The following is a 14841-nucleotide window of genomic DNA, read 5'->3' as shown; positions in this document are numbered from 1 at the left end:
TAGTATCTATTTTTATTATGGACATGATGCTCTTGTTGTTTTACACTTTTTTTTACATATTATTAACAGCAATTAGAACTTATTGACAACGTTCTTGTTTTAATGACGTGGCAACCTGCAATCTACCAGTTGACTTATATTTTTTTTTATTTTTTTTTATTGGCCTTGCTTACTCGAGCATCTAGCCACCTACATCACTATACTATACAATCATATATCCTATGTAATCTTTCAATTTTTTTTATACTATCTTCTTCATATAATCCTATTCTTTCTATATTTCTCAACTTATCTTAATTCTTCTTTAATCTCTTCCAACCACTTCTATTTTCTTCTTCTATATTTCTCATTTACATCTTCTAAACTCTTCTTACTTCAATTCATTTTAATTCTTATTCTCTAATTTTTTATACATTCTGATTATTTTTACATACATATCTTTTTATTACAGTTCATAATTCTATTATTATTCAAACTTAACTAATTTAATATTTTTCAAATTCTTGCCGGAGATTCGAACTCAGAACCTCCAGCATGTGAATCGGGAACGCTACTCTTGAGCTAATCCCGCTGCAACTTATCTTCTTAATCTCGTTTTCATGATTTTATTATTGGAATAATTCTAATACTGATGATTTTCTATTGGATACAGCAATGCCGGCAAGGGTTGTTTCTAAAGATATTGCTATCTATATTTTCAAGTAAAAACTGATATCGCTACTGCTTGACATGTCTGTTCGAGGCGGGTTGTCTTTTGCTCCCAAATGCTTTTTCGTTGGTTATTGATTTGATAGTATAAATATTATTTTGATAGTGAAATCAAATCATTTTACTATATGTATAACACTATTTAATTTATTAACCATATTCTGATACCGTGGATTATTCATGTTAGTGATTTTAAATATATTAGGATAGCAAATGTAAATTTTAACTCTTGGTTACGTTTAAACAGTATAACAATATCCCAATTTGGAATATTAATTAATAGGATATTATGGCTATCATGTAAAAAATATATAATTCTTAAAATAAAATTAATATCTTATACAAATTACTAAAAGATTACGATTAGTTAATTATTTAAATTAACAAAATAATTAAATTAATAGAAATATTATTGTTTTTGTAATCGTCTTTAATCGTAATTAGTTTTTTTATTCTTGATATAACAATTATTTTTCTCTGATATTTAATTTATTCTTTCTGACTACTTGTAGTTTTAATATACTCGTATCTGTATTAATGGTTATTTCTTTTAGTTGTTTTTGAGCAAAAATGAAAATCTTAATAAGTTTTACCGATAAATAATTGTATTGTAGAAATGAATTTGTATTTATGCAACCTTCGCACTATTTATTTTACTTATAAAATATCAAGAATAGAATTGAGCAAGGCATAAATGTCGGTGAGTAAAAAGTCAACCAACATCACCTCAAAAACGAGTAAAATTTATCATTTTTTAACAATACTATTATGAAGTAGAAGGTAAAAGATGTGTAACCAGCCATCATTTTAAATCTTACGGCACTATCAAGAATTAAACGACCATGTAATATGTATAATTATATCCAAAACAAAGTATTTTTTTCGTTTGTAGTTTTTTTTTCGGTTTTAAGCTCTTTTATTTATTTTATCAGACCTTAATATATTGTTTAAGTATACGTTACTTTATTATTTCATAAGATGCATTGTTGTTTTTATGTTAGATTCAACAGATTTTTTAATTCAACCTCTATAAAAGCTTACGTGTGGGTCATGTAAAAGCGACCACGTAAATCTTTACGCAGGCCTCAAATCGAAAATAAAAATTTGTATATATCTTTACGTTTCAAAACCTTCTGTACATTTTGACATACCTTAGAAAACAACATACCTGCGTGTATGTTTGTGTGTGCGGATACAAATTTTCGTCGACGATTTCGGGAACACCGATCAACCGATTTGAATAATTCAAAAAGCATTCGATTCGTATTGATAAGGAGACGTGCTGATTAGTTTTGGCGAAGGCAGGTCCGTTCCGAAGATACGGGGCAAAAAGTGCCAAAAACGGAAACTCAAGTTTTAAGAGAACGGAGCGTCCAATTTGAATAATTCAGAAAACATTCTACTTGTAAGATGAAGAACTGATCAAATTTTCATGAAGGCAGGTCTAGCGGTTAAAAATGATCATTAGCGGTTAAAAATGATATGCACATCAAATTATCATATATTTTATAGAGATTTTAACAATAAGTATAAATTTTTTATTTCGTCTCTTTGCAGTTAAAGCAGTACGATTGCTTTGAAAAAAAGTTCAGAATTTCCAAAATATGTCAAAATAAATTTTTTTGACAGGAAGGCACGATGACATGCGCCCCACTAGTCTTGAATAGTAAATAAACAAAGTCAAAAAATGCATTTTTGCTAGAGTTGAATTAAATTAATAGTTACTCTAACTATGAACATGAATATTTTTTATAAAATACCGTATCAAGGCTATATACAGTTTGATCTTTTTTGTTCGGTACGCGTTATGTGTAGTGATGCAGTTCATTTGGTTAAAATAGTATAATTACTGAAAGTCAAGTTGGACCTTTGTGCTTTGCTCTACTCTATATTAACAATATATTATAATATGTTATAATCATTTTATCATGCTTAATTAATTTACTTATGTTCATATATCAACAGCAAAAAGCGTCTTCACTTTTTGTACGGAAAGTGGACGGAGTTTATCAAATGCACTGACATCAATTCCTATGAGGAGTACATGAAAGAGAATGTGCACAAGTTCCGTCGCGAAGGATCTGTGCAGCCAGGCGGCGAACGCAGCAAAAGTCCTGGCGACTCGCCAGCTCATACGCCACGCAAGGTTTTCGCCAAGCTCAATAGCCTTAAAGTCGGCCCTTTCAAATCCATGTCCATGTCCGAGGTAACTTGTAATGATTTTATAAAGGATTGAAATTATACTATATCTTAAGCGGGTACAAAATAATTTAAATTATTTTAAATTTACTTATGCCTTTAATTGCAACATTTAAACTTTTGTAATAATATATAAATTAATTTTATTAACTTCACCGAAAGAGAATTATATGTTATAGCCAGAAAATTCAATTTGGAAAATTTATGTTTTCTCGATGTTTCAAGTCATTCCGAATTGTTTGTGAACAAAATTGTAAAAAGTATGCATGTGCGTGAGACGAAATTTGACCTTTCATCGACATTTTCTCAAAAACTTATGTAACAATCTTATGTAACTAGGTAACTACTACTCGCGTTGTTGCTATGGGTCGTGCTGTTTCTTTGGAGTTTGTGAACAAAATTGTAAAAAGTATGCATGTGCGTGAGACGAAATTTGACCTTTCATCGACATTTTCTCAAAAACTTATGTAACAATCTTATGTAACTAGGTAACTACTACTCGCGTTGTTGCTATGGGTCGTGCTGTTTCTTTGGAGTTTGTGAACAAAATTGTAAAAAGTATGCATGTGCGTGAGACGAAATTTGACCTTTCATCGACATTTTCTCAAAAACTTATGTAACAATCTTATGTAACTAGGTAACTACTACTCGCGTTGTTGCTATGGGTCGTGCTGTTTCTTTGGAGTTTGTGAACAAAATTGTAAAAAGTATGCATGTGCGTGAGACGAAATTTGACCTTTCATCGACATTTTCTCAAAAACTTATGTAACAATCTTATGTAACTAGGTAACTACTACTCGCGTTGTTGCTATGGGTCGTGCTGTTTCTTTGGAATTAAAACGTGCAAAAAAATTGCCCACGTTTTAGCTAGAATTCCTGAACCGATTTTGAAAATTTAAAAACCGTTTGAAAGATATCAGTTGAGAATCGTGCTGATTAGTTGTTTGTAAATATTGGACAAGCTATTATGATGACATTTTGTATGATGATAGGTCATGGTCTTACAGATATCCTAAAATATTGTAGACCTATGGAAAATGGTTTCATTATTAAAATTCATTAAAATTTGGAATAATGAGCCGCGTCCAAATTTTGAAACGTGAAGTTTATGCAATTTGGCTTAAGGCAAAATGCCACTTACAACTACTATAATTATGCAAAACAACTAATATTAAATACATATAATTATTATAATAATTATATAATATTTGCGATATGTAAATTAGTATTTTATTGTATACAATAAAATACTAATTTACATATCGCAAATATTTGAAAAAAATTTATATTTTGAGAAATAACAACATAATCATTTTCTCTGAAAATTATGTATCTTCTTTTCTGCATACAATAGAAAATACTATAACTTTATTTGATTATGATACATTTTGTAATGTTACATTTACCACTGAAAAGTTATTGATACAAAAAGTTAGACATGCAAAAAATATTACACAGATATGTAAGAGTTCTTATTTTTTATAATACGATTTTCACAATTAGCATTGTGTATCATCATTATAACAACAGCATGCGAACAGATAAAATAGATCAAGTGTTAAAAACATTTTATGTGCTTATCTTTACTATATTAATTATTTTTTAAAGGTTGATGATGCTCCTCCTGATTGTCCCGAGGATGGCGATGTGCCAAAATGCGATTCCACGTACTCTATAGACATTCCACATTCATTCACAATTTGGGAAGCTGAACCCAGACCTGCTAATAGTGCTGAAGTAAGATACGTCTTTTGAATTAATTGTATTTATTATATAATTTGAACTAATTTAAGGTATTATTACGTTGTTACTAATTTTGAACAAATCAAAATGTCATATATTTGCTGTGCGATCAGACGTTCTACATATAAAATGCAACTTTACTGATATGTTATTATAACACATCATAAAGATGCAGTTATGATAAGATTATTTTTTGATATTTGTGCGTTTTCTTGATTAGGTGTTCTATCTACAACACCTGACTGCACAGCAACCACATAGCAATTTGGCAATTTTTAGTATCATTTTATATGAGAACCGCTACTTAGCACAGCGTTGCCATAACATTGGTTTATTTTACGGCATTACCGACGCTATGATTCAAATATAAAGTTTACTTGCAATTATTGCATTTCTGTTCGAAGGGTGTAATTTATTGTTGCAAAAAAAATCCATAATTTGTTCAGTACTTTCATAGATTATTTGGCGGTTCAATATCTTTTTGTGATTTATATTTTTTCTGGAATTGTTGTATATTTTCTGTATTATTTGAATGAGAACCAATAATTTCGGTTATGTGCAAATAATAATATGTGCTATAGCATCATAAAAAGTTCAAAATATAAGCAAATAATTATTAACTGATCAATAGGAATTAGACTTAGTCTATTCTCATTAATATATTATTGGTTTTTAATTATTAAAAATTGTGTATAGTTTTTTTAATTATTTTAATGGCAAAATATTTACTGGAAAAATGAGACATCCTTGCAAACCTTAAATTGGCAGATCATATACTAAAATTTGTATACATTATTACACGTAAGAATTTGATGTTTAATTTTGTTATCGTTGATTTTTTTAGTATTATCAGTTCACCTTATTTGCGATGTCGTTGAATGAGCTTGAGCCAGGAATGGCTGACACATTATGCCCAACGGACTCTAGACTACGTCCAGATATACGGAAGTTGGAGTCTGGTGATATCGACGGTGCAGCTTTGGAAAAAACGCGTCTCGAAGAAAAACAACGCGATGCACGCAAAGGACGTAAAGGAAAGAAAGCTCCAGAATGGCAACCAAGGTAAATCAATTTTACAATTGATAAAAGGCAAAACATTCAAAAAATAATTTTCTTTCGTTGCGCTATGAATTCTGTTAACAAAATTGTATAAAACTATAGTCACTATAGTGTCGAAGCGAAATTTTGCTGGAGGCGATTTGCATAAAATTTCTATTATCTGAAAATATTCAAATGTTTAAATAGTCATTTTGTTTAGTGATTACGAAAAAGGGGTTTGACTGATTTTCACATAAGCAAAATACCAATTCACGGATATATATATATTTAAACATTAATTAATGTTTTCAGAATAATAAATATTTTCAGATAATAGAAATTTTATGCAAATCGCTTCCAGCAAAATTTCGCTTTCGTGTAGAATTCCTATCTTGAAGATAATAAATTATAAATGTTCTAATTACAACCTTGCAAATTTATTTTCTAAGCATTTTCATACTATTTGTAAACTTATTATCAGGTGGTTTTGCCAAGGCCCTAATCCACATACTAAAGCCGAGGATTGGCTTTACAGTGGTGGATACTGGGACAGGAACTTCGGTGATCATCCCAACGAAGATATTTTTTAAGTCATTATGTTCAGGGACCTGAAATTGACGAAATCGATATTTGCCCTAAACCAGTAACTGAATGTCTTCTTAAGCCTATACAAACCCACTTATTTGTACGATATAATAATCATATTTAGTGAAAATCAAAATTTGGTTTTAGAAATCGTTATTTATTGCTGCTATTCATAATTTCACAAATTCAGTTCAACAATACGTTTTTAGTTTTTGGTGCAAATTTATCAAATAACATCACAAGAAATTTGGTTTTCATTACCAATTACATCATAAAATTAATTATTTAAATTAAAATTTAATTAAAAAATAACATATGTTATTTAATATTAAGTTAATTGAAACAGGAACAATGCTTAGTTATTTTTGATGATTAAATTAATAACTATTGATGAAATATCAGTTATATAAATTATATAATAGATTAAATGTGATTAAATTAATAACTATTGGTAAAATATTAGTTATATTATTAGTCAATTTCATAAGCAATTTACATGCAATAGAGACCTATATTAAAAATTCTTACATATGATATTAACTTAAATTTAAAACTTGAATAAGTGATAAATAATTATTTTAAATTATTATTTAAATTATTAGAAACGAATTGTTTTTCTGACGACTTCTTTGGACTGGAATTTTTGCATCGTTATGGAAAGAGTGTACTAAATGTACTGATAATATTTGATAAATGCTTTCAGATGTTTATATTTATTTATTATATGAAATAGAATCATGATTAAAGAAGTTTTTTTATTATGAAGTTTTTGAAATAGATTTTTGAAATCTTTAGTTTATATAAAGTTCCAACAAAAACTATATCGGAGAATTTACACCAAAAAATTAAATACTGTGGAGATTTTGTGGAGTCATACATTTTACATTCATGCAATTTGATTGTTATTATACTTTTGTTTTATTTTTGATATGCTTTTTACTCATTCCAATCAACGTTAAATGCTTAATTTGTGATATTTTGTTTATATATAGTATATTTACCTAAAAAAGACTAAATATAAATGAATAAATTATATCAAGAATATATTTCAATATATTTATGTTAAGATATCTATAACGTTTTAGTACCTAATGTTATAAAAATAGTTTAAGACAAAAAATTTCAGCATTTGGTGCAATTATAGCACTATACCGATTATTTTTGAAAACCATATTTTCGGACAGTCAATGTGCCAAATTATATATTTATCTATAATATTCCAGTAAACTACTAATAAATAAATAAATAAACAATGAAGCCTTGCAGAAAAGCTAGTTTGACAATCTATGGCTTAGACAACATAGAAAAACTGTATTTTAATTAAAATATAAGATTATGAAAACTAGAATATCTCTTGTATGAAAAATTAATATAAATGCTTTTCCAATATACCACATAAACAAAAACTAATTAAGCCATCATTACAGATGCAAAACTAAAAAAAAAAAAATATATGGAAAATTTACATTGAATGGAACTAATATGATTTTTATTTAAGCGCAGAAACATTAGAAACAAAATTTAGAACTCTTAAAAACAGTCGTGCTAAAAATATGGTTTTCAAAAAAGCAACTTCTTGTTAATTATTTTGTTACATTTTATTACTGATATGATTTAATCAAACAAACAGAAAAACAATATAATTTTTTACTTATTACTTGATAAAAAAATATATATCTCTACTTTCTTGTCATGTTAGATAAATTAAAAATTTATAGCATTTATCAATGTATAGTTGAAATATTTGTATAGTATATTAAAAAGTATTTCTATAGGAAAATATTATATTATACGATACTTGTAGTATCTGGAGTTATAGTTGGTATTACTAGAAAAGTTGTGCAAAACTGTGTATATATCTCTCTACAAACTTTAATGTCAAACTCGTTCTATATATATTAAGTTATTTTAGCTTTATTGTCAGTTTCATATTATTACTTTTGTTACGTTTTTGAATATTTTATTGTATATACTATTATGCTTATTATTAACCCACCATAGAAATATGAAATAAATAATAATATGCAGAGATAAAAATATCTGAGTTTTTACAATTTTTTTTATAAGTTATATATTTCATTCAAATCATTATTACATAATGTAGTATAATAAATTAAAAAATGTATGAAAAAAGTCATGACAAGCTTTAGATGTAAATAAGTGAAGCTGCATTTTTCAATTAAAAATTAAATTATCATTCCATATTATATTATATTTAGAATTGCTATTATTTATTTCTAACCAATAAGTTGTATTTAATAATCAAATTATACAGTATTCAGTTGCAGAAAAAATTTAATTTAAACATTAAATTCACAGCAGCATTTACTAATTATCTATAATACTATCAGAAAATAATAATGCGGATTTAAATTATCCATTTCATAAATCCCAGAAATCAAGTCCTTGATAATTCTCCGCTTCCCATGATCCTAGTTGAAGAACTTCTCCAGGATTCACCATTAAATCCACAATGTGACTGGGTCGAAGAAGTTTGATTGAAAGCCACTCTTCGGTGCTCTAAAAATAAATTTTAGAAATAGAAATATAAATAATAAATATTATATTAGCAAAGCATAAATGACGTTATAAGTGTGTTAGATTAGATTAGAATTGTTATTCCATAATTATTTATCAATTTGCCAAATTGGAATCAATTGTAGAATTGAAATATTCAATTAAGTTATATATAAACACTAATTTATGAGCTTTCATATTCACAGTGGATCAACCTATTTATAAGTATTGAATTCTTTTGCAGTTGTTTTATGCATTAACTTTTTTTTACTATAATGATTGAATGTTGCACCAATCGTTTTGGAAATGTTTTATATTGATTACCATATGTATAGAAACACTTAAAAACTACAAAAAATATGACGAAGATACGCAAATTTTGAATCAAACATCCGCACCATAAATAAAACAATATCTTTCGGATTTTTTTAATTTGGCTAATATGTGAACATAAAATTTTCTGTTAATTTTAAAGAAACGGCTCGTCGATCGTCGAGCGAAACTAATCAACGCTGGATATAATAATCTTTTCATTCGCGAAGGTAAATATAACTATATTTATCTATTATTATAAATAAATAACTATATTTATAATAATATTATCAAAAGAATAAAAATAATAAATTTAATTAGAGTTCATATAAATGTATTGAAACAAATTTTAAGAAAAAAAATTAATGTACCCCCGGCGGGACTCGAACCCGCAATCCCCGGCTTAGGAGGCCGATGCCTTATCCATTAGGCCACAGGGGCTTGCGTAAACGATTCAAAAGTAAGCAATTTAAATCCTAATTTTTGTTTGTTTTGGGTTAGAATATGTAAATTCGTTAAACAAGCGTCACAATGATTTTTCTTCCGAATTCATTGAAGTATTTCATTATTATAAATTTATAAATTCAAAGTTACTTCAGTATTATAAGTGTATTTTGTAACAGGTTATAAAATTATATTTAGTTAGTATAGCCTGTCATGGATTTATTTTTTTTCAAAGGTCTTGTATACTTTGTCTTGGTATGTGTTTTGATTTATCCCTATTTTTTGATGTCTTCAGTTTAATTACAAAAATATTATTTTTGGAAAGGGTTTTATTTAAATTTTATATGTGATCTGTGCGATTTTTTTATGGCTATTGCCAATGAGAATGATGAAATAGTGCAAGATGGCTTGAATATACTCTTTTATGACAGGCAAAATGGTACAATAATTAAAACATTTCTTTCACAAGAAGCAATATTTGAGTAATGGAGAGAAGTTTATAAATGTATAATCATATGTGATGTTTCAGCAATCATTAACGTTTCAAAAATTGACACATTACTTCATAAACTTATTACAGGAGACATGTGGTTATTTCAAAGGGTGATTGTCACTTATATCATCATTTCCATGCTTACAACTTCGGAATTTTATTTATATTCTGTATAAGCATTTCTATCGACTATCCAGGTTTATCATTTTTTTATAATAACTATGTTATTTATCTGCTTGAAATGCATTTACAAAACTAGCAATTCATAACAGCAGAACTTATTTGATAATCAATACCCCTTACAATTTCAGATTGAGCTTCTCAATAGAATCAAAAATAACATTTTGAAAACTATGTTCTGTTGTGTTTTCAACAACTTGATATAAACCTTGTTTTAATAAATTGTCTTCTAGATTTTAAGCTAGTTCTAGGTTAATGGAGAATGTATGATGTTTTCATCTAAAGCACTCTCTCTCTCATAACAACAGAAGAAAAATGTCTTAGGGAATAGACCAAGCAGCAATATTGCTATAGTTCAGGCTTACGCCAGTTGTTAAAGTAGTTCAGGTGCTGATGTCAGGCTGTAAATTAGTGCTGCTGCTAATGCACAGCTTTAAATTAGCACGGCTATTGATGTCCAGCTGCAAATTAGAGTGGTGATTGATGTACAGCTGTGAATTGTTATGTCTGGTCCAGCTATGAATTAGAATGGTTATTGTCCACTTGCAAATTATAGCATTAGTGTCTTGTCCAGCTGTGAAATAGTATAAATATTGATGTCCGGCTGTGAATTAATGTACCAATGCAAATTAATTTGACTGCTGATGTCCAGCTGTAAAATACTATGGTTTGTTGTGATGTCTAGCTTGTTGCTCCATAATTTACTGGTATAGGGCTTGAAGAGCTCTATTATTATATATAGCTATTTGTTGCTCTTGTTGTTCGACTCAAGCAGCCTTCATATTCTTCAGTGGAATAATTTCAGTCCACTTAATAATTCGATTAATGTATCCAACAATGTAGGATTTAATATAGTTGAATTTATAACCTGCATCTTTGTTTTCAGATAACTTGATATATGAAAATGATAGTATTTCAACATATTATTTTTTCCAATCAATTCAGACATTTATGAAGTACATAAATATATTATTTCATTCATCTGACCCTAAATAAGATTGGTATTGACACAACGTCTTTGTACAAAAGCGAATTTAATGCACAAATTGATGTGGTCAATAAATCTTTTTTCTTCTAGGTGAACAAACAGATATAAAGTTTATACGGTTCATCAGTCATAGTGGACTGAATAATCAAATTGTTTCATTGGTAAATTTTTAGGACTTCACGAAAAGTCACAAAAGAATGACTATTGATGTCCACTTACAAATTAGAGCAGGTATAAATTAGTGTGTCTGGTCCAGCTGCGAATTATTATAAATATTGATGTCCGGCTGTGAATTAATGTGCCAATGGAAAATACTGTGGCTGCTGATGTTCAGCTCTGAAATAGTATGGTTTGTTGCGATTTCTAGCTTGATGCTTCATAATTTACTGGTATAGGGCTTGAAGACCCCTATTATTATATATAGCTATTGTTGTTTGACTCGAGGAGTATTCATATTCTTCAGTGGAATAATTTCAGTCCACTTAATAAATCTATTAATGTATGTGTGTGAAAATCCAACAATGTAGGATTGAATGATTGATGTGAACTTGATATATAAAAATGATAGTATTTTAACATTTTTCCCATCATTTCAGACACTTATGAACTAAATATATTATTCCACTCATCTGATCTTAAATAAGATTGGTATTCACAAAGCATCTTTGTACAAAAACGAATTTAAAGCACAAGTTGATGCTAGTGGTCAATAAATCTTTTTTCTTCTAGGTAAACGAACAGTTATAAAGTTTATACAGTTAATCAGTCACAGTGGACTGAATAATCAAATTGCTCAAGTCGTAAATTTTTAGGACTTTACAAAAAGTCTGAAATGGAAATATGATGCTATAATAAAAAATTAAGTAAAGTGGAAATGCGGAAAATCCAGAATAAATGTATAGAATTTCATTTTATGCCTGTTGACACAAATTATTCATTTTTGAGGTGAAATATTCTTTGAAAAGTACTTCAAACAATAAAATTGATTTTTTGCTATGATTCTGATTACTAATTAAATAATTTAGGTTTTTTGTTTTATATATTATATATTTGTAATTCACTATGGAATTCATATATATATATATATATATATATATATATATATTTAATTTGAGTTTAATATTCGGGCGTAACATCAATAAAAATAATAAAAATTTCTATTTTTATTGATGTTACGCCCGAATATTAAACTCAAATTAAACATATATATCAACATCAAATTCAAGACTATTCAAATATATATATATATATATATATATATATATATATATATATATATGTTTGTGTGTAGGTTCTTGCATGGTGATACATCACATAAGAGGTAAAGATTTGTAAATTATTTTTTTCACAAGTTTTGACATAAATTTTATGTTATCATTGGTATCCTAAACACAATAAATGGGTACAAAGCATATAAGTCAGCATTTATATACTAACTTGTCATTAACAGTCTTTTTTTTTTGTTTTACGTAGAGCGAAGGAATATAGCAAAGTTGTCTAACAAAAATAATTCAGATGAAATGCAAAATATTTCTACAACAGCAACTTGTAACTACCAATGGATTTCATGCTTGAATCTAGATTTGAACAACCTTTCTATATTCCATTACTCTACATAAAACAATAGAATTGTCTTTGTTACTGACAAGTTAGTGTATGGATGGTAGTGCTAACTTATGTGCACTCTGTGATTAAAACATCAATGCCTAATATCCAAAATTCTATGTCGAAATGTTTGGAAAAATTAAAGATTAATTTATAAATTTTTTTCTTGCGTTTTTTGTTTCACCTTTGAAGTACCTACCATATATCTCAACATCAAAATTGCATATAAAGCACGAAAAGAAAAGGTATCCATTGAAATGTATATCAATCAATCATTTCATTCTAAAATATTAGCGCAGACATCTTGATCACTTCAGTTTCCTCATGAACAGGAATGAATTAATATATTTTAAAAAATATAACAAAAGTAATAATTATTAACATTTTCCAGATTTCCAATGTAGTCATTTATTTCCATATGATTTCAGTCAAACATTTATTTTGTCCACATTCATCAATTGTAAAAATGGTAAAGAGTATAAGAACTGAATATAAGTTTTCTTCGTATTGAAATACATAGTATGTCTGTTTTGGCTCTATAGAAAACCAAAAGCAATGTAAGAAATAATTTTTCCCGACAGATTTAAAATTTTTGTATGTATAGATTTAAATTCAGTCTATCTTTAAGTTGAGTTCAAGAGTTTCGATAGAGCAAAAATGTTATATTGAAAGCTTGATTGAATTTCCTATTTATTACCTACAAACCTCAAGTATTTTGAAATTTTAATACTTTTCAATATTAAACTTCATTTAATAGTATATTTGAAGCTGCTAGTGCTTATGTCAGAAATGATTTAAAGGCATTTAATGTTGTAATTATAAATTTAGATTTGTATTAAATATTCTCATTGGAGGGTTTAGTTGTTATTAGACATCTGGTTTGACTGTTTTTCTTGTTAACAAAAAGTCACGCTCTATGATTAAGGTTTTTAGTTGCATATGATGAGTAATCTTCGAAGAAAAAATTGTCACATGAAGACAGGATTTTTTGAATCAATATACTAGTAAAGCAATGCTAGTGAAATAGTTGATGTTCGAAGAAAATAAATAATCCTTTTTAATATTTGATGATATTATTATATAATTAATTTATATAAGAAAAATACATAAGTGTATAACATGATTTTCATATTTTGACATATCCATGTTTGGAGGGTTAATTAATGGAAAATGTTGATAAAATATATAAATTAAATAGTTACATTTAAAACCAATGAAGAATATATATAGGGATTGAAAAACTTTTCATCTTCAAGATTCAAAGTTGTAAAGCAATAGCAAATTTATAAAAAAAATGCTAAAATATGAAATATTTATCTTTTATTTAAATTAATTTTTTTTCTTTTAAATTTCTATTTAATTAATATATTTTATGGTTTTAAAGTAACAGGAATTAAGTTGTTTAGTCTAGACCAGTGTTTCCCAACCAGTACACTGCGAAGCAATTTGATAATTTAAATATGGACTATGAAAGACACCAATCTTTTTGCATTGGGTTATTCAAATAAAATGCTAGAAAATTTTTACAATTTATATTTGTTAAGAAAACAAAACAGTTGTTACGTTGAAGCATAAGGTTTTTCGAAATTCAAAAAATAAAAAATGGGAAACACTGTTTGATATGTAGGCGAATTTCACTTTAGATATTTTAATAAAAAAAAGTTATCGTTTAAGCGCTTTTTATCGTGTCCAAAAATTGAACTAATTATACATCTTAATTGTTATTGGGCCGACATCTTGCCGAAAATCTTGTTGAAAAGTATGTGTAAAATTGTATGTTAAAAAACGAATCGTTTTTGCAAATTGACGCGTTTTGGTGAAGTGAAGCACTTCTTTCGACATTTATAAGGTAAGCTGTTATTTTTGAGTTGTTTGTATTAGAAATGGTTTTTTAACGGCTACATATCATGGAACATTCTCGGCATGATACATTTTAATATTTCATGTTATGATAAAGACAGTGTTATTATTGTGCTATTCGGTTTTTATTGTGCTATTCGTTTTTGAACGATTCAGTACATTATAAAAT

General features: G+C 27.6%; 3 protein-coding genes and 1 non-coding gene across 6 annotated transcripts in view; 2 read left to right on the top strand and 2 right to left on the bottom strand.

Annotated features, from left to right (window-relative positions):
* Window positions 1-6360, top strand: part of LOC113374724 (oxysterol-binding protein-related protein 1) — a 104090-nt gene extending 97730 nt beyond the window's left edge. Inside the window, exons 15-18 of the mRNA XM_026614696.1 lie at window positions 2674-2914; window positions 4516-4644; window positions 5495-5712; window positions 6170-6360. Of these exons, the coding sequence (XP_026470481.1) occupies window positions 2674-2914; window positions 4516-4644; window positions 5495-5712; window positions 6170-6278 (697 nt within the window). The 3' untranslated portion in view covers window positions 6279-6360. The remainder of the gene's footprint in view (window positions 1-2673; window positions 2915-4515; window positions 4645-5494; window positions 5713-6169) is intronic.
* A 2295-nt stretch (window positions 6361-8655) lies between these two features.
* Window positions 8656-14841, bottom strand: part of LOC113375349 (armadillo repeat-containing protein 3) — a 29324-nt gene continuing 23138 nt past the window's right edge. Inside the window, exon 15 of the mRNA XM_026615285.1 lies at window positions 8656-8793. Coding sequence (XP_026471070.1) covers window positions 8656-8793 — 138 coding nt within the window. The remainder of the gene's footprint in view (window positions 8794-14841) is intronic.
* On the bottom strand, window positions 9471-9543 carry Trnar-ccu. The gene has a single exon. It is a non-coding gene; the product is annotated as a tRNA-Arg (tRNA).
* LOC113374566 overlaps window positions 9657-14841 on the top strand; it is a 220891-nt gene continuing 215706 nt past the window's right edge. The window contains exon 1 of one of the 3 annotated variants that reach the window (XM_026614544.1): window positions 9657-9781. The gene's annotated coding sequence lies outside the window, so the exon portion shown is untranslated. Of the gene's footprint in view, window positions 9802-14547; window positions 14662-14841 lie in introns of those variants that run through there. The other 2 variants (XM_026614539.1, XM_026614543.1) reach the window with 2 other exon arrangements.

The sequence above is a fragment of the Ctenocephalides felis genome, unplaced genomic scaffold, assembly GCF_003426905.1.
Source record: "Ctenocephalides felis isolate EL2017-DRISC unplaced genomic scaffold, ASM342690v1 CF-g0.4_SCAFFOLD_01886, whole genome shotgun sequence".
NCBI lineage: Eukaryota > Metazoa > Arthropoda > Insecta > Siphonaptera > Pulicidae > Ctenocephalides > Ctenocephalides felis.
This window is presented reverse-complemented; position numbering and strand designations above follow the sequence as displayed.